Source organism: Microtus ochrogaster, linkage group LG4 (genome assembly GCF_000317375.1).
Source record: "Microtus ochrogaster isolate Prairie Vole_2 linkage group LG4, MicOch1.0, whole genome shotgun sequence".
Classification (NCBI taxonomy): domain Eukaryota; kingdom Metazoa; phylum Chordata; class Mammalia; order Rodentia; family Cricetidae; genus Microtus; species Microtus ochrogaster.
The window spans coordinates 38,514,556-38,534,475 of NC_022030.1; the positions used below are offsets into that span (position 1 = coordinate 38,514,556).

The following is a 19,920-nucleotide window of genomic DNA, read 5'->3' on the forward strand; positions in this document are numbered from 1 at the left end:
GGGGGGTTGTCGTGGAAGGATGGTCTTCCCACAGGATATGGCAATCCTGCTCCTCTGCAAGAGAGAGCCATTACAGCTGAGCTGTGTTCCTTCCCCCTAAGGGAGCTTCCCAGCTCAGCTCTGGCCTTTCCTCTGCTTCACTCTGCTAAGCGGGAAACCCCAGCAGAAATGTAGCAATGAGCTCCAGCGAAACTCTGCTTCCCTAAAGGAGCATCCTAGCAGGGGTGTCGGTTGCTCCTTTTTCTGCTCTGCTCCCCTAACGGAACTTCCCAGCAAAGATTCTACTCTGCACCAGCGAAAGATCTGCACCCAAAACTCTTTCAAGAGATTCATTTGGGAAGAAGAAATTCAGGGGAGTGGCTGTGTCTGCCAGGTTGGAGAAAAACAGCTAAAAGCTGAACATGCAGAAGGGCTTATTTAGAACTTCTTTAAGACAGAGTTTTTCCAGGGAGATTTTTAGAGAGAGTATTGGTCAGATTTTAATACCCTTAAGCTTGGACAAGCTCAGATTGGCCAGTTTTTCTGTTCAGTGATTTATTGGCTTCGTGTTCAGTTGATCGGGGGCAGAATTGGCTCTGGTTTCAGGGTCAGGGTAGATTTTTTTTACCTGGCTCTGGTTCCAGGGACAGGGTGGGTTTCTTTTGTTGACGCTTTTACCCTACAGTTAGCAGCTCCTGAAAGAGCAAAAAATCGTTTGCTTCTTGAGATGAGCCACTTGATAGGTTTTCTTATCACAAGTGTCTGCCCTAAATAATACATGTATGAGTAACACTAAATGGAATCATAGGTTGCATTTATAAATGCAATTATTTTGTGTATGAATGCAACAATAGTAATGTAGAAGAAGACTGGATTTGAGATGAAGTTCTGGAAACAGGAGAATCTGGATCAGGAAGGAGGAGGTGGGAAATGGTCTTAATACAGTACTCATGAGTGAAATTCTCGAGGAATTTTAATTCTAAACATTCTAAATTCTGACACTTCACAATGCAACTATTATGTATTCTATAAACTACTCTTACTAAAACAAAGTAAGTTAACAAAATACTCATTAAGATAAGGACTTAAGGAAGTGATGATCAGGGTTTCCACAGTAAACAGGAGATTCCTTTTGCTGCCCTTAACTCACATCTTTAGGGTGCGAGTTAAAAGGGAATTCTACCCTTATGTTTAAAAATAAGCACTAATGTGATCTATCCTCTGTAATGAATCATAGGTAAAATTTTCATATACTTAAATGAGTTTTTCTTTTCCAAATATTTTGCTTAAATTAATTCTGTGGCTTCATGACACTAATAGTCAGAAGATTAATAGTCTGACAGTCAGTGTATACCTGATAAATAAGCTCTTAAAAGAAAATGTTTGTTGGCAACAGATCAGTCTTTATATTAAAGCTAACCAAAGAGGCTCAGTCCTGAAGTCACAGGCATGGCTTGCTTCCCAAGAGAACATTTACAATTTAAACCATAGTCTTTTCCCTAATTCTGGGATCAGGATAATTGGCTCAGGGTCTATAACAGTGTGATATCCGACAGTCATTTTGCCACTTATAACTTGGTTTCCACAAATTATAAATTATCTACTTCTTAGTATATGGACAATAGATACTGTAAATGAGCATGAGTGTTACAGGTCTGGAGATGCAAAAGACATCCTGACTTATTGGGAAGCCAGACTATACCTAGGGAAGCAATGGGACAGCTCTGAAGGCTGAAGCTGCAATAGGACATCTCAGCGCTGGAGGGAAAGGTGTCCTCACTTCTCAAGAAGCCAGGTTATCTGAAGATGGTGTGTGGTGGGCATGGTCTCCCTGCAGGATATAGAAATCCTGTTTCTCTCCTAGAGAGAGCCATTACAGATGAGCTCTCCTCTGTTCCCCTGAGGAATGTCCTAGCAGGGATATTCACTTCTTCGGGGTCCCCAGATGTTACTTCTGCTATACTCTGCTAAAGAAGAAGCCCCTGAAGGAATGTAGCAATCTCCTCTAGCTCTGGTGAAAAGGTGTTACTTTTTCTTCACAGCCTTCCTCAGCATCCTCCCTTCCCCAAGGCTCCTCTGTTCTGTGCTGCTCAGCCTTGTTCAGTCCCCTTAAGGGAATATCTTAGCAAGGTTTTTCTGTTTGGTACCCTAAGAGACATCTCAGCAAGGTTCTTCTATTCTGTTCTGGTGAATGGAGATTTTCACCCAAAAATCTTTTAAGAAAGAGATCTATTGGGAAGGAGGAGTCCAGGATAGTGACTGCCTCTGCCAGAGTGGAAAAGGACAGCTGAACCCAAAAGAGGCAGGGGTCTTATATAGCCCTTCTTAGTGGTATAGTTTTTCTAGGGAGAAGGTTTTCTGCTCTGAAACTATTTAGTTTTCCTGCTCAGCGACTGGCTAGTTTAGTTGCTCAGGGGCAGAGATGGCTCTGATTTCAGGGCCAAATTTGTTTTTTTGCCTTTTGCCTTTTGCCTTTTGGCTCTAATTTTAGGGCCAGGGTGTATTTCTTTCACTGGCTCTGATTCTCGGGACAAAGTGTGTGTTTTTTTTGGCACTGGTTTCAGAGTCCTGGTTTGTCTCTTTGGTTCTGGGTTCAGGAATAAAATGTTTCTTTCACTGGCTGTGGGTTTAGAGTGAGGGTGCTCAGGGATTGGTTTGTTTCTTGCACAGGGGTTGGTTGGTTTTATATTTCTGTTGGTCAAGGGTAGAATTGGCTCTGGTTGCAGGGCCAAAATGTGTTTTTATTACTGGTCTTTTTTTAGCTTTCTGGCTCTAATTTCAGGGCTAACGCATATTTCATTCACTGGCTCTGGTTCTAGGGCCAAAGTGTGTTTCTTTGGCTCTGGTTTCAGAGTCAGGGTGTTATTCTTCGTTTCTGAGTTTAGGGATAAAGTGTTTCTTTCACTGGTTCAGGTTTCAGGGCCAGGGTATGTTTCTTTTGAAAAAACCCTCGTTTTCAAGGGTGGTGGGAGAAATCCCACAGTCTCAATAATTCAGGCCAACAGATGCAATAAGCAAGAGGTGTCTTTATTGATTACACAGGCACCTGAGGATGCTGCAGCAACTAAGTTACAATTAAGTTACTGAGCATGTCAGGCTGATGGCACATCATGCATTTATAAGGATTTAGGAGTTACATAAGAGGCTTGTCTAGCAACAGCATTTTATTGGTTCTCAAATTGGCGGGCTTAGCTCACCTTGGGGATGGCCCCGTATCTATTCTCGAATTTCCCCGAAAAACCATGAAGCCAGATAAAACACCCTGTAGCAGGTTGACAATTTAGATAGGATGTCTTGGGTGGGTGGGTGGGGGGGTGGAATAGTCTCGAAAAACCACAAAGCTAGATAGAGCACTCTGCAGCAAGTTTGACAATTTAGATAGACTGGCTTGGGGGGTGGAGGATTCCCTCTTCTTAGCCTAGTCAGTGAGTCTGCAATCCATAGAGAGCCAGTTTTAGCATCGGCTGAGCTGAGGGGCCCAGCTGAATTTCAGCAAAATTTAACATAGTACGTGGGCATGGGGTTTTTTTAAGTATGGGGGTCTTTCACTTTAACTAGCTCTGGTTTTAGAGCCAGGATGGATTTCTTTGACTGACCCTTTTAACCTACAGATACACAACTTTTCCTAAGCCTATTTACTGGCATTATTATATAAACTTTATTATTATTGCTTAATCAATCATTTGACCCATTTTAGGTTTAAATAAAATATTTTGTGTGTGAGTCATCATGTATAATACAGAGCTTACCAGAAAAATGTTGGATTTCATATCATATTTGCACTGATATCTGAAAACTAGTCCTGAAAAACGATCAAGTACCCAGGATTAACTTCATTCTTAATGAATCTTTTTAAATATGACATTTTCATACTGTAATGAGCCTACAACTTTGAACAGCCAATGTACCTGAGAGAATAAACCTATTTCTAAAACATAACTGCTCCATTTTCAACATCAAGAAATAAATTCTAGTATTTCCCAACAGTAAATATTTTCCAAGTCTGTATTCTTTTTTTTTAAATAAAGTAAAAATAAGAATAGGTGTGAAGATTGCTGAGACAAATGGGGGCACAGAATGGCATTCAGTGTATAACAGTACAGAAACATAGCCCCTACAACAGAACAAAGAAACACAGTTAGAGCCAAGAGAAGAGAAATCAGAGGTCAGGCATGAGAAAGGCCTTGAAGCAAAGGACAAACAAATTGCTCCAAATCCAGTAGACACACTCCTCCTCCCTCAGGGAGCAGCTGCGAACAAGTGCTATGCTTTACCGAAGTTCTACATTTTATAATATTATAAAACACTATAGGACCATAGGACCTTTCAGGTGGTACTCAGAAACTCTGCACCCAGTCGTCTTCATACTTCAGTAGAGTACATAGAACTGTTAGCATTAAAATAGTTTTGTTTCAGGCTTATTTACTGTGTATGAGCGTTTTTGCCTGAATGAATGTATTTGTACCACTTATGAGCCTGGTAGCCATGCAGGTCAGAAAAAGACATCAGATCCTCTGAAACTAGGGTAATAAATGGTTGTGAACTACCACATGGCTTCTGGGAGCCCTTCCAGAATAACAAGTGCTCTTAACTACTAAGCTATCTCTCCAGCCTCATGAATGTTATCATGAAATACACTAGACCAGGAACACAAGTCTGACATGATATACTGCTAAATGCTCACAGCTACAATAGCAAAGGCAATGGAGTTAGCCAGGTTCCATGACTTGCATTTAAAAGAACTACTAGGAACAGAATACATCAACACAACACCAAAAATGAGCAAACCTAATTGATAAACAACATCAGAAAGTAGACAGAGACTAGAATGTAGACTTTACGCCATACAAATATTTATGTGGCCTTTTGGCCCATAATAATGAAGAAATTTAATAGAAAATTAATTTTTGCTAAGCAGTTAATATCATTTTTATACATCATGTGCTAAGTTTAACAGGTTGTTTTAACCCAGAAGGATCTAGATGATCTTTTGTCTTCAGCAGGAGTATGGGCTAAAGGACAAATAAACCAGTTTTATAGTCACAACAGTTTTCAGTGCATCTTGCCATGTTATCTATGTTATACATATGTTAAAACCTGATTAACTTCACAAAGTATCAGTCCTAAAGGCAAGTAACTCATCCATGTTTAATGTGTAAGAAAATATAAAAGACCTGAATATTTCAGGACTAATTTACAAACTACTAAGATTCACATGATTACTCCCAATTCTAATCTTTTTCTAATAAGGCAGTAATTAAGTCTGAAACCCAAAGATTGTATGCATGTCATAAATGTCCTCAACATGGCCTTTGACTAACTTAAGGAACCACCATCATGTTAGAAACAAAGGGTAGGAGAATGTTTCCAAGTATATAACTTAGCCTGAGACACACAGCAGATGGGATGGCAAAGCCAGTTCTGCTCAGTTTGTGGAAGTAGAAGTCAAGGACCCAAGGACAGTGTAAGCAAGTTGCAAGCATTAGTCTTCATTGTCAACTTCACTGGATTTAGAATTTATAGACGCACACTTCTGAACAGGTATGTGATGCCATTTACAGAAAGAACTGAAAAGGAGAGACCCATCCTGAATGCATAGAGGCAACACCACTCCAGGGGCTGGGTCCTTGACTGAATAAAAATGAGGAAGCAAGCTGAGAAGGAGCAGCCTTATTTCTCAGCTTCCTGATGGTGGATGCCATGGTAACAGCTATCTCACACTTCTGTACCATGGTGTCCCTGCCATAATGGACTGCATCCTCAACTGGGAACTCTTCCCTCCTTCATTTCCCTCTCTCAAGTATTGTCAAAGTTTTGTCAAAATAATGAGAAATATCACTAATACTTACCAGTGTTAGTGTAAAAAGAATCAAGGAAATCAGACTTTTAGAGCTTGAAATAAATGTGGTAAAAATTTAGATAATTAAAACATTCATTTTATTCAGTATTGCTTACAATATTATTTAAATATTTAAGGACACAAAATTAAATTCCAAATACAAAAGGCATAGAAACAGTGATGTTTTGTATTTCAATGGTTAAGAATTTTAATAAAGAAACAAAAATAACATTATTTAGAAACATCTTAATATTATAGGAACTGTATTATCATCAAGAAAGTTTTTGTAGCTTCTGAGTTTGGGCATAAGTTAAAATGTGCAGAAAACAACAAAAGAATATTAAGCATAGTCACAGTCATGCATTCTTTAACAAACTCTTACATATTTTAATGTGGTGTGTCAACATTTTGCTTTATTATTCTTAAATTCTATGCCAACAGTCCCTCCCCAAAGCCCTAGCTCTATACAAAAAAAATCCACTTCAGATAGAAGGTAAGAATGTCACTCAGCATAAAGGAAGTAAATTAAACCATAGTTAAGAGCACCAAATATATATTTGGGAGCAATTTCCAAGGATTTTCTCTCATTTATCTCATTTTCATGGCAATATTATTTTTGTGACTACCACTTACTAACACTGTCTCTCACCTCTGAGAGTTTGTGAGGTGGGAGATAAGTCTCTAGAGCAGATTCCCAACCTTCTAGCCCTGCAGCCCTTCAATACAGGAATCCTTGTGATGCAGTGACCCCCACCATAAGATTACTTCATTGTTACTTCAGGACTATAATTTCGCTATGGTTAGGAATATTAATGCAACTAAACAATATGCAGGATATCTGATTTGCAACCCAGTGAAAAAGTCATTCCACACCCCCTCCAAAGGGGTCTCAACCCACAGGTTGAGAACTGCTCCTCTAAGAGAGTCCGTAAAATGACTCAGGCGGAAATGGCTCACATGTTACAGTGGAGGCAGAGAATGAAGTTAAAGGGTTAAGAAATGCAAAGTGTGGAGAAGAAGTAAGATAAATAAGAGACCTCACAGCTGGATATGAGATAGCCAAGGGGACCTACTGAGGGACAAGCAGGTTCATTGACAATGGGCCAGGTGGCTAACTTCCATAAGACCTTTCTAATGTGCAAAACTCGTGGTAGGCACTATTGTTTCTTATGGATTCTCACTTCTTTTAACAGAACTATTCTAAACAGACTAAGATGTAAGTGAAGATGGCTTCTAATGAGCCCGACACCTTCCAGAATGAGACCTAGACTATCTCATAGACAAAAAGATAGCCAAGAGCAGGGCAGCTACTTCTTGGCTAGAAGTAGCTCTCTCTTCTTGTGAGAGCCAAGAGCTCTGTATAATTAACACTTAGGACACCTTCAAGGTCAGAGACAGCAACACCCACCAATGCCTAATGACTAGCAGACAGTCAACATCAGCAGCTAACAAAGCCAGAGAAGTCAGCATAATTAACAGTTAGTGAGACACAAGCAAGGACTGAGGGGAGAAGCTGGCCAAGTAACCAACAGCTATCAGATAGTCAAGGTCAATTACTAACAAGCAGAATCCGAGATGAATAGAGGTGAGCAGCTAACTGGATGAACAACTCTACAACAGCACATAAGCATACAGCTTACGGTTATCCCAGGGAGGACATATATAGAGTGTGTGGCCAGAGAATTAATCAAACTCAATAGAGCACCTCAGCCTCTGTCCTGTTTCCGCTAATGCCCAATAAAAATTAAGCACAAAGAAAACTCAATAGTGTGTTCCCTCCAATGGAAACCCCACCTTCCCTGAGAGTGTCTAGCACTCTCTCAAGTTCACACCGCTCTGCAACAGATCCTGATGAGACTGGCTTCCCCTCTGTGCACTACCATCAAACCCAGTTAGTGAGATCCAGCAAACTCAGAGCCACCGGCCCAGGTCAGTGTGCAACATTTCAGTCCTTGGAGCATATACAAGCCAGCCAGCTGCCAGTCTCAGACTCTAAGCATCTCCTAAATACCCTGCCTGATGCTGATGTAAACAGCTGGCATTTAAACCCAAGTCGTGGTCATAGTTTAATGACAATGGCTGAGTATTTTCCTCTAACTGTACTTTAATAATCCATCAATTTATGTTTAAGTTACACACTAATTAATGAAATAATAATCATTATAGGTTTTTAATAGACAAGATACTTTTTCTTCATGTTTTCAAATAAATTTTCATAAATTTCTGGGCAATGTTTTAAAACTTACCTCAGAAAACAAAACCATTATTGTACTCATAAAAAATAAATGACTGAGGGTTGGAGAAACAGCTCAGTTGACAAACTGTTTGCCCTAAAAACTTGAATTGACCCCCCCCCCATAAAAACATCCATTATGGTGGCACATAGTTATAATCCTAGCACTGGGGACAGAGAAACAGGAAAGTCCCTTGGGTCAACCAGTCTAGCACAATTGATACGCTCCAGTCCACTGAGAGACCCATCTCAAAAGAGGTAGACAGCACGTCTGAGAATAAAACAGTGTCCTCTGGCCTCCACATAGTGTGTACATCTGTGAACACACACTCCTCACACAAAATACATATGTACACATATACAGTCACATGCGCAATAAAGAATGATTAAAAGTGGCTTAAGGGTAGTCTTCACTGCCTCTTTCCTTACCTTCCCAACAGCTCGATCTCTTTCCAAGGAGGTCAGCATTTTCTCCTTCAGTAAAACATGGTGCTTCTCATGTAACACCCTAATAGTTGGTTCATAAGATGCATAATGTAATTTCAGCCTACAAAAGGAAAAGAGCAGTTGCATCATCAGAAAAGGTAAAATAGATAGATCAGTGATTTCCATCTAACACCTAAACCTTTTTCTCTTCTTTCATTCAATTTTTGTGTGCTTATGAATAAAAATGAGTGGCCATATAAAGGTCCCATGCCACAGCCAAGAAGCACAGAAGTGTTATTTCCTGCTTAATTTCCATCTATCTCAGGTGAGGGATAAGCACAGGATGGGAAAGCATTTTTTCCTTACTCAGTTTCCTAGACCCAGCAGCACTTTTTGCTACATACAAGTATATACTCAGAAGATTGTTGTAGTTCTTTCCAATTTAGAAAGCATATATCGCCAGGCAGAATAGTACTACAAGCCTGTAATCCCAACACTCGGGAGGCAGGGGCAGGAGGATCAGGAGCTTAAGGCCACTCTCAGCCATATAGTAAATTCAAGACCAGTCTGAGATCATGAGAACATGTCATCAGTTCTACAAAACTGAAATACAAATTTTAAAAAACAACTAAATAAGTATTCTTATATCAATTCAAAGCAATTCTCAAGAAAACAAGGGCTGCAGACAATAGGTGATTAAACCAGAAACTGGAAGTTTTGTTTATATCAAAGTGAAAGAGTCCTAAAAAACATGTTTGATTGATCTGATATTAAGAAAATTAAGTGTATAAAGATATATTTTTAAATTCTGTGTCTACGTGACTGTATGTTGCATGTGTGCAGGTGCTGAAAGAGACCAGAAGAGGGCGTCAGATCCCATGGAAAAGGAGTCACAGAGGCTTGTCAGCTGCTTGATGTAGGTGCTGGGAGTGACACTCAGGTCCTCTGGAAGAGCAGCACATGTTCTTAACTACTGAGCCATTTCTCTAGGTCTAAAAATACTTTAATGTTCAACAGATGATCATACTACTTAATACATAGAAATACCTTAAATTTTATTAATTAAAAAATGCCTTCAAACTATGCTTTAATTTTTACTGAAGTAAACATTAAATATATGAAGTAAAAGATATAGATCCCAAGTGTCAGAGTTAACAGTTTGAATTAACATATAGATCCATGAAGATCATATTTTTATCAAAACATAGTATCCTTACATCCTAGAAAACACAGAGTCGTATACTTGGTATCATAAAATATTTTCTCACTGGGTGCTCTTTTCTATCACCCAGCACAAGTTTTTCAGGTATTCTGTATCATATACTGGTAGCTGTATTTCATTCCGTTTGTGCACAGTAATATATTATCTATTATACATATATTACATTAATATATTACTGTGTACAAACGGAATGAAATACAGCTACCAGTATATGATATAGTATATCCATTCTTTGCACAAAATATAGTAAGCCTATATTACAATGGAAACCTTAGGATGTTAAAGATATCAAAGCTATGAGATAGCTACTAAGGAAAGTTACAGACACAGCATGAAGGCCAGCACCAGGGAGAGGATACAGCTGCAGGTGGCTGACTTTGGAGAGAGCTACTCAAGACCTTTGTAGCACAAAAACAGTCTATCCCAAACCCCAGGTATAAGGTATATACCTGCAGGACTGGTCCTCTGCCCCACAAACCCCAGATGTAAGATGTGTACCTACAAGACTAGTCCTTTGTCCTACTGGGTTTCAGTTTGCTTTTGTTTGACAATGCCTTGTTATAGATCCCTTTCGGGATGGGAACATTTACCCTGTACCATTATGTATTGTAAATATGTAACTTGTCTTTTGATTTTATAAAACCTCACAGAAAAGCAATTGCCTTGAGTTCTGAATGAGTTGGACTTTTGAACAGTGCTAGGAGTACTAATTACTGTGGGGACTTTGCAAGTTCAATAAAATAAATAAATAAAACGGTATTTGGTACAATGAGATGGTAGCCCATGAGGCACAAAAATTTTAAGAGTTTATTTGTAAAATGTTCCTCACAGCTTCGTGAACTCCCTTGCTTGGCCATCAGATACTGATATTGTTAGGGAAAGTTAGGGAATCTTCAAGAGGTTGAGTCTTACTAGGAAATGTCAGTCACTAGTACAGGCCTGGAGGGTGTATAGTCTGAACCCACTTCCTGTTCACACTCTACTTCCTGATGACAGATGAATATGACCAGCCAGCATCGCACCCCAGCTTCCATATCTGCTGCTCCATGGTGGCACGTATCCCTTTATCTGTAAACCCGAATAAGCCCTACCATCCTTAAATTGCTTCTTGCCAGGTGTTACATAATGTCATTACTAAAAATAACTAGCTGAGTATGCCCCTTTTAATTGCATATTTAGTGGGTATAATTTAAATAAAAATACCTAGTGTTTCTATTGAATATAAAATTTATAATGTCCATGTCAACACAGAAAGTTATATTGGGTGGTACTAACTTAAACAAAAGACAATTTTATTTAACAGTTATAAAGCTAAATTTTTGTTTTACAGAAAAAGAACACAAGGAAGCTATTGAAGAAGGGAAAGTAAATTTAAAGAATGCCTCCAAAATTACTTCTAAAGTTGCTCTTATGTATTCAAACTAATATGATATGTCTAGGATATGTCTCTAATCTCACCAAAGCTCTGTCTGTTCTTTGCCTTCCATGGTTCACCTGGTGAACATCCCATTGCCTTCATGACTTGGTTCTGCTGCACACACAGCCCACTGTCTCACAAGCACTGCCTGAGGGCTCCACTCCACCAGCTTATCCACTCTTGAGAATTCAGCTCATAGAAAACACACCCTGGAGCCCTTCTTTCACAGTCTTATTGAGACTCTGTCTTGACTGACAAACCAACAGTGGAGCACATTTTCTTATATTTTTATTTAACTTCTCAATCATATACCCCATTAGTATGAATGTTCTTTCAATCAAGGGCCTAAACTTCCTATCCAATAAACTTGAAAGAACAACTTTATTCACTAAGTCCTCCTACAGTCAGATCCCAGTAGCTCAGATAACTCTCCAACAACCACAAGCATCTCACCCTTTCAGGTCTGCGATCAGCTTGTTCTTCTCTTGCACTATGCGCTTATGGTGCATGCGATGAAAGTCCCGTTCCTTCTGAGTTTTCAGCAGATCTTCTCTGGCCCTTCTGAAAAAAACACCACCAACAACAACTGTCAAGACAGCTGCTATTTATTTCCTAAAAGAGTACTCAGTGTTCATAGTCAATAATGAGTAAGTCAATTACTTACTGGTGAGGACTGGGGGGCAAAGAGGCGCTAGGCTCTCACTGGGGGCCCAACATTACTTTAAATCACTGAGTTATGAAAGGACAAAGGCTGTGTTTTCAAAAATGTGAATCATACATAAATTTTTAAATCAAATTAGAAGGTATGTTTACAAGATACATGCAGATTATAACCCAATTATTTCCAGGGAGAATTTTGACTTACAAATTTAAAATACATATAAAATGGAGTAATTTACAATAATTAGAAATAAAAGACGGGAGTGTAATCTTCACTTTCAAGACAAATGACATATTATACCATTTAGCGTGGATAGTTTAGAAAGCACAGAAATTCCAGAAAACCAAAATTTTGTCCTGTTAAATAAGATGAGAAATACGTACCATCAGAGGATCAGATTACTATATATAATTGATATCCTTATTAGAAACTTATCACACATATGAAATTCTTAATCAGTAGAAAGTTAACTATTAAAAATGTCAGCATATTAATGATTCAATCAATACAGAAATATTATTTTATTGGGTAGGAATTCAAACCGAGTACAGCAAGAAAGCTTATCCTATCTAAATCCTATCATAGAATTCTATTTCTATTATCATAGAAATCCTATCTAAAGTAGAGTTCTATGTAAAGTATTAATGGGAGTGCTTGACTCACTTCGGTTATATACTAGTCTCAGTAAAGGCCAGGTTATAATGAACAAAACCAACTCTCTATCCGTATTGGATAACTGACGCCGCTGCTTTCTTCATGCTTTCACATTCTGAAAAGTGAGCTGACCTGGGGGGAGGACATGCGACCTTCAGATCAGAAGGGAAGAAATCTGCCTGTGTGTGTGACTGAGAACCACAGAAAGTGAATGCACACAGAGAAGCCTCAGTTTTAAGCTACGTCAGAGGATGCTGTGAGGAACACTGTCTGGGTGCGACCAAGGAAGTTTGTGGGTTAAAGTTAGGTCTCCAGGTTCCTGGTGAAGGATATGTTGATCAGTGGGACTTTTCATATTACAGGTGGTGTGTGGTCAAAGTGACATTGATACAAATTATAAGTTTTTCTTCTCCTTAATCTTTCAATTCTTTCTTGAATAAGTTTTTTTTTATCTTTACTAAGGAATTTTGAGTTTTCATCACATATTACTAAACAATACCTAATCAACACAACACTAATAATTATCATCTTCCATCCAATCCTCAAAGTTATATTCAAGCCAACATTTTGGTATGTATAATGAATTGTGATTTCTATATTCAGATTTGAAAACTCATCTGATAAACATGGCAATAATTATTTTTACAGCTTTTAACTACATCGCAAAATACGCATAATACTAGCTACAGAAAGAAATCAAAACCCAAGAAGCCATGTGTATTGGTTTCTTTCCTCATTGTTATGACAAAACAGTTTAAAGCAGGGGATTCCTTTTCCCTCACAGTTAGAGATCACAGTCACCCTAGCAGGCAAGCTGTAGCATCAGGAGTGAGGGACAGCTGTTCGCATTGCAGAGACAAAGTGAAATGTTGGCGCTAGACTTGTTTTCTTCTTTTTACTCAATCTGGGACTCGATGACATGAGTGATACTCTGTGTTGCTGGGTAAGCCAATCCAACAACACCACATGGACACCCTTAAAGCTGAAAAGAGTGTCTTTATTGCTGACTGATATGCTATGGGATAACCCTTTGCATGTTGTGAATATTTGCTGCTCCCATTGACTGATAATGAAAGCTGCTTTGGCCTATAGCAAGGCAGAATACAGCTAGGCAGAAAAGCCAAATTGAATACAGGGAGAAAGAAGGGTAGAGTAGAGAGTGATACAAGCCAGCTACCCAAGAAACAATATGGCAGCAGACTGATAAAAACCACAACCACATGGCAATACATAGATTAACAGAAATGGGTTAATATGAATGTAAGTGATAGTTAATAATTAGCCTTAGCAATAAGCCAAAGAGTTTGTAATTAATATTAAGCCTCTGAGTGATTATTTAGAAGTGGCTGAAGGATAGGGCAGGACAGAGAAACCTCAGTTTACAAATGGCACCCAAAGCTTGGAAAAAGGATTCTAAACACACACACACACACAAAGACTCAAGCACAGCTTCTTGGTAACAGTCTTTTCTCTGGTAGGCTCTGTTTGCTGGCAGCTAACAGAGGCATACTCCTATAAAGTCACTTTCTAGTTCATGTTGGCAGCACAGACAGCTCTTTTAGAAAGTCCTATTATAGAACACTTGATTGGGGTTTGTGGAGTGTGGATTGCATACAACTGGGTGACAGCATGGACCCACCACTTCCCAGAGTTGGGGCTGTGAGCATGACTCTCATGGTACCTCCACCATGAGACTAGATACTCAGAACTGAAGGGAGGAGCCAACTACCATGTGCTAGCACCATTCACTAAGCTGAGCAGAACAGACAGTTAACATAGCAGTTTTAAGACCTGTCTAATGCAATCAAAAAACAATGCAGATGCACAATAAGGATAGGTTCAGACCAAAAAAAAGAACTCTAAACAGGTTCCAGTGTATTTTGCAATGTGCAGAGACTTAAGAGAGAAAGAAAGAAAGAAAGAAAGGAAGAAAGAAAGAAAGAAAGAAAGAAAGAAAGAAAGAAAGAAGAAAGGATGTATAGACAGTCACAGAAAGAAAGGAATAGTTTTAAAAAAATAAAATCTTTAAAAGTGAAAAGAGTAATAGAAAAGAAAAAACATATAAAGATGGAAAATAAGAGAGTCTGGATTATATATATTATTGTATTTTCTTTGAATATTTTGACTGTTATTGATTTAACTGCTAAGAGACATTTGATTGTGGGTGCTGCAAAGTTAAATTTATATATTTAGATTTATATATTTATAAATATATAATCAACCTATATATTTAAAAAAATCTTGACTTCAAATTTTGGGTCTAATGATATGCTGCCTTGGAAAAGAGGTTCTGCTTTTGTTTCCACAGAAGATGAGAATCTGTGGATTCCTTCCAGTTAATAATATGGTTTGATAAAGAAAGACCCCCTGAGAGATCTCTAATGTGCCAGATGACCCAAAGTTTCAAAGTTCATCTTCTATGGCTTCCTCTGAATTCTATATCTAGAACAGCTTTATGGCTGCTGACTTATAAAACTCAGTCTCTAAGTCAGGACTTGACCATAATTCTAGATTTTCTCAGGGTCCTTCAAAAATTACCAGTGCACACCACTCAACAGGAAGTAGTCTAGAGACTAATGCCCAAATTCCGAAAATGTTTATATATATTTATAAATACTTTTTTTATTAAAGGAGACATTGGTTAAAAATTGTTATTGTTCATAGTCAAACCTTTTCTAAAGAAGAAAGGATGATATGATATAGAAATGATGGGAAAGGGTAGATTATTATAGTTGGAAAAATAGTAGATTATTGAATCTACTTTAATCCCAAACAACTGATAATCTCAAAATAATTTACATTGATAGGAATTTTAACTTATTTATATAAAGTTAAGCTTAATTTTGTTATACTCCATGTATATTTCTATTCTTGTTTAAGACATGTTTATACAGCTCAATTAAAAGTGTAATATATAATTAGGAAATACAGATTAATAGTCATACATACAGATTAATAGTCAAACATAGAGTCATGTTAGTTAGCTTTTCTAGATATACAAAAATAGATAGGTATCTTCAAACATTCCGAATACCTACAGAATATAACATTTAAAATGTTTTAATAACTGACTTTTTATGGCAGTGAAACTCATCTGTTCTGGACAACACCAAACTACTCCAGAGAAGATAAAGGGCATTAAAGAAACTGTATTGAGTTTATTTTCTTTTTGGCGAAAGCTAGCCATGTGCCCTTGCTGCAATTGCTGACAGTTTCTGTATAAGCTGAAGCAGCAGGATGCAAGAAAATCAACTGCTGAGCTCTGCCAAGACAAGGTAGTACAGTCCTTCAGAATTCCCTTCTTCACAGGAAAGTTTGTCAGATATGCAAAGCCTGTAGGCCAGAGATGGATGCTCTAATATTACAGAGAATCCTTGGGTGAGTGTCCAGTAGTCTGGCTGTTCCTATCATTTCTCACATGTTTGGGAAGTAGCTTGCTTGGGAATTACTTCTTGCTTACTCAGGCAATATCCTTCTCAGGTCTTTGAGGGAGTGGAAGACTAAATAGTTATAGTTTTTCTTAGTTATGATAAAAAGGTAAATTAGATATAAAACTTAGAACACACTAAGATAGGATACTCACCAAGATAGGATAATTAAAAATTTTCTGTAATTTTGTCAAATACAAATAGACTAGATATTGTAACTGTTATTTTTACTTCATAACTGTTTTATTGTCTGTAATTTTAAAATGTTAAAGTTGAAACCTTCCTTTTTGGTTAGACAGAAAGGGGGAAATCCTATGGGATAACCCTTCTTTACACTGTGAATATTTCTTACTCTCATTGACTAATAATGAAAGTTGCTTTGGCCTATATCAAGAAAGTATATAGCTAGCTGGGAAAGCCAAATTGAATATAGGGAGAAAGAAGGAGGAATCAAGAGAAATAGAAACCAGTTGTCCAGGAAACAAGATGCCAGCAGACTGGTAATACCAAGGCCACATGGCAATACATAGATTAATAGAAACAGGTTAATTTAAATGTAAGAACCAGTTAGAAATAAGCCTAATTAATAGGCCAAACAGTTTGTAATTAATACTAAGCATTGGGTAATTATTTAGAAGTGACTGGTGGACAAGGTGGGATAGAGATGTGCTTCTTGCTCATATCATACAGCTCAGAATCTGATAGCCTTTTGTCTTTTATACACAAAAACCGTATCCTGGGTAGTCAATTAGCAAGAAGAACTACAGAAGCCCAAAAGCAAGGCTAGTATGCTTAGGGACATTCCCTTGAGGATTTTCCTGAAACTATGAACTAGACCTTTGTTCCTGTTTTGGCAGGTGTTTAATTTTAAGGTCAGAATATTATTGTGTAGGCTTTTAGGGACAGAATGGTACCTAAAACATGACATGAGTGGTGCTAAGGTCAGAAGACCTGCTGCAGTAGCTATCCACATTTAAGGAGGATCTTTCTGTCCAGTTAAACCTTCCTATAAGTCCTTCATTAAGTGTGTCCCCATGGTGATTTTGAGTTCAATCCAGTTGAAAGTGGAGATGAGCCATCCTACCTTGATTTTGAAAAGCAGAAATTTTCCCAGAGAGGCTAGGGTACACCTATTTCATAGTTCCTTTAAGTTTATCCAGAGCTTTAGAACTATTGCAATTTAATTGCAAATTTTATTTCAACAAACACAAAAATTCAAGATACTAACTTTTCAAGACAAATTTTTGTTAATTTGTACAATGGCTGCTGGATATTCACAGTATGCAATGACTTTGAGGTCAATTATCTCAAGAGTTTGCATGTCATGGATTTAGTTTCTCACATATTTACATAATTTACTAAAATAGTTAAAAACTTCATAAAATATACCTTTATGTTTTACTATTAGGCTATTTAGAATTTAGTGCCTTTCCCCTATTTTTTTTTTTATTTTTATTGAGCTCTACATTTTTCTCTGCTCCACTCCCTGATTGGCCCTTCCCCCTTCAACCCTCCCCCAAGGTCCCCATGCTCCCAATTTACTCAGGAGAACTTGTCTTTTTCTACTTTCTACTTCCCATGTAGATTAGATCTATGTCAGTCTCTCTTAGTGTCCTCATTGTTGTCTAAGTTCTCTGGGATTGTGGTTTGTAGACTGATTTTCTTTGCTTTATGTTTAAAACCCACCTATGAGTGAGTACATGTGATAATTGTCTTTCTGTGTATGGGTTACCTCACCTAAAACAATGTTTTCAAACTCCATCCATTTTCCTGCAAAATTCAAAATGTTGTTATTTTTTTCATATGTGTAGTACTCCATTGTGTAAATGTACCACATTTTCCTTATCCATTCTTCGGTCAAGGGATATATTTCCAGGTTCTGGCTATGACAAACAATGCTTGTTATAAACATAGTTGAGCACATGTCCTTGTGGCATGGTTGAGCATCCTTTGGATATATACCCAAAAGTGGAACTACTAGGTCTTGAGGAAGGTTGTTTCCTAATTTTTTGAGAAATCTCCATACTGATATCCAAAGGGGCTATACCAGCTCACATTCCCACCAGCAATGCAGGAGTGTTCCCCTTTCCCCCACAACCTTTCCAGCATAACTTGTCATCAGTGTTTTTGTTTTTGTTTTTTTTCGGTGTCATCAGTGTTTTTTATCTTGGCCATTCTTACAGGTTTAATATGGAATCTCGGAGTTACTTTGATTTGCATTTCTCTGATGACTAAGGATGTTGAACATTTCCTTAAGTATCTTTCAGCCATTTTAGATTTCTCTGTTGAGATTTCTCTGTCTGTACTCTATTTTTTTATTGGATTATTTGTCCTTTTGATGATGAATTTCTTGAGTTCTTTGTATATTTTGAAGATCACACCTCTGTCTTAAGTTGGTGAAAATCTTCTCCCATTCTGTGGGCTGTCATTTTGCCTAGTTGAAGAGTCCTTTCAGAAGCTTTTCAGTTCTAGGAGGTGCAATTTATTAATTGTTTCTCTCAGTGTCTGTGCTGCTGGGGTTATATTTAGAAAGTAGTCTCCTGTGCCAATGTGTTCAAGTATACTTCCCACTTTCTCTTCTATGAGGTTCAGAGTGGCTGGCTTTATGTTGAGGTTTTTGAGTCCTTTGGACTTGAGTTTTGTGCATGGTGATAGATATGAGTCTATTTTTATTCTTATACATGCTAATATCCAGTTATGACAGCACCATTTGTTGAAGATGCTTTCGTTTTTACATTTGATATTTTTGCTTCTTTGTCAAAAAACAAGTGTTCGAAGGAATGTGGATTAATACCTGGGTCTTCTATTTTGTTCCATTAGTCCTCCTGTCTGTTCTTATGCCAATACCACCCTGTTTTCAGTACTGTAGCTCTGTAGTAGAGTTTGAAGTCAGAGATTATGGTGCCTCTTTTATTGTACAGGATTGTTTTGGCTATCCTGGGTTTTTTGCTTTTCCATATGAAGTTGAATACTGTTCTTTTGAGATCTGTGAAGAATTTTGCTCGGATTTTGATGGGCATTGCATTGAATCTATATATTGCTTTTGGTAAGACTGTCATTTTTACTATGTTAATTCTGCCTACCCAAGAGCATGGAATATCTTTTTTACTTTCTGGTGTCTGCTTCAATTTCCTTCTTTAAAGATTTCAAGTTCTTGCCATACAAGTCTGTTAAGTCCATTTGAGTCATAACCTCTGTTAGTTCCCTTATTTCTCTGTTCATTTTTTGTCTGACTGGCCTGTCCAGTGGTGAGAGGGTAGTGCTGAGATCTCCCACCATTAGTATGCTGGGTTCAAAGTATGATTTGAGCTTTATAAGTATTTATTTTACATATGAGGGTACTCTTGTATTTGGGGCATAGATGTACAGTATTGAGATTTCCTCTTGATGGATTTTTCCTGTGACTAATATGAAATGACCTTCTTTGTCTCTTTTTATTGATTTTAGCTTGAAGTCTATTTTGTTAGATATTAGGATAGCTAGACATACTTGTTTCTTATGTCCATTTAATTGGAATATTTTTTCCCAACCCTTTACTCTGAGACGATGTCTGTCTTTGAGGTTGAAATATGTTTCTTGTATGCAGAAGAAAAATGGGTTCTGTTTTTGTATCCAATCTGTTAGTCTGTGCCTTTTTATAGGTGAGTTGAGACCATTATTTAGGGATATTAATGACTAGTGATTGCTATCTCCTGTTAATTTAGTTTTCATTGTTGGTAATGTTAATTTGTGCGTTTTCCCCTTCTTTGTGATTTGCTGCTATGACACCATTAATTGTCTGTGTTTTAGTTGTTATAGCCAACTTCCTTATGTTGGAGTTTTCCTTCTAGTATTTTGTGTAGGGCTAGATTTGTGGCTAGGTATTGGTAAAATCTAGTTTTGTCATCTTTCTTATATTTTTTACAACCACCAATGATTCTATTGGAAACCAATAATGTCCACTGGTTCTGGAATTACCAATTAAAAAATCTCACAACTATTGGTACAAGTGTATTTTTGGAGTACCTGAGAATAGATTGCTTAATTCCTTAATATAGACACTCTTTTCTTCCATATATATA

At 37.7% G+C, this 19,920-nt stretch overlaps 1 protein-coding gene across 2 annotated transcripts in view; it reads right to left on the reverse strand.

Moving 5' to 3' along the window:
- Positions 1–19,920, reverse strand: part of Spag16 (sperm associated antigen 16) — a 1,047,686-nt gene that overhangs the window by 970,474 nt on the left and 57,292 nt on the right. For both annotated transcript variants that reach the window (XM_026786385.1, XM_013351621.2), the window contains exons 6-7: positions 11,570–11,677; positions 8,481–8,598 (exon numbers count right to left, since the gene is read on the reverse strand). In XM_026786385.1, coding sequence (XP_026642186.1) covers positions 8,481–8,598; positions 11,570–11,677 — 226 coding nt within the window. The remainder of the gene's footprint in view (positions 1–8,480; positions 8,599–11,569; positions 11,678–19,920) is intronic.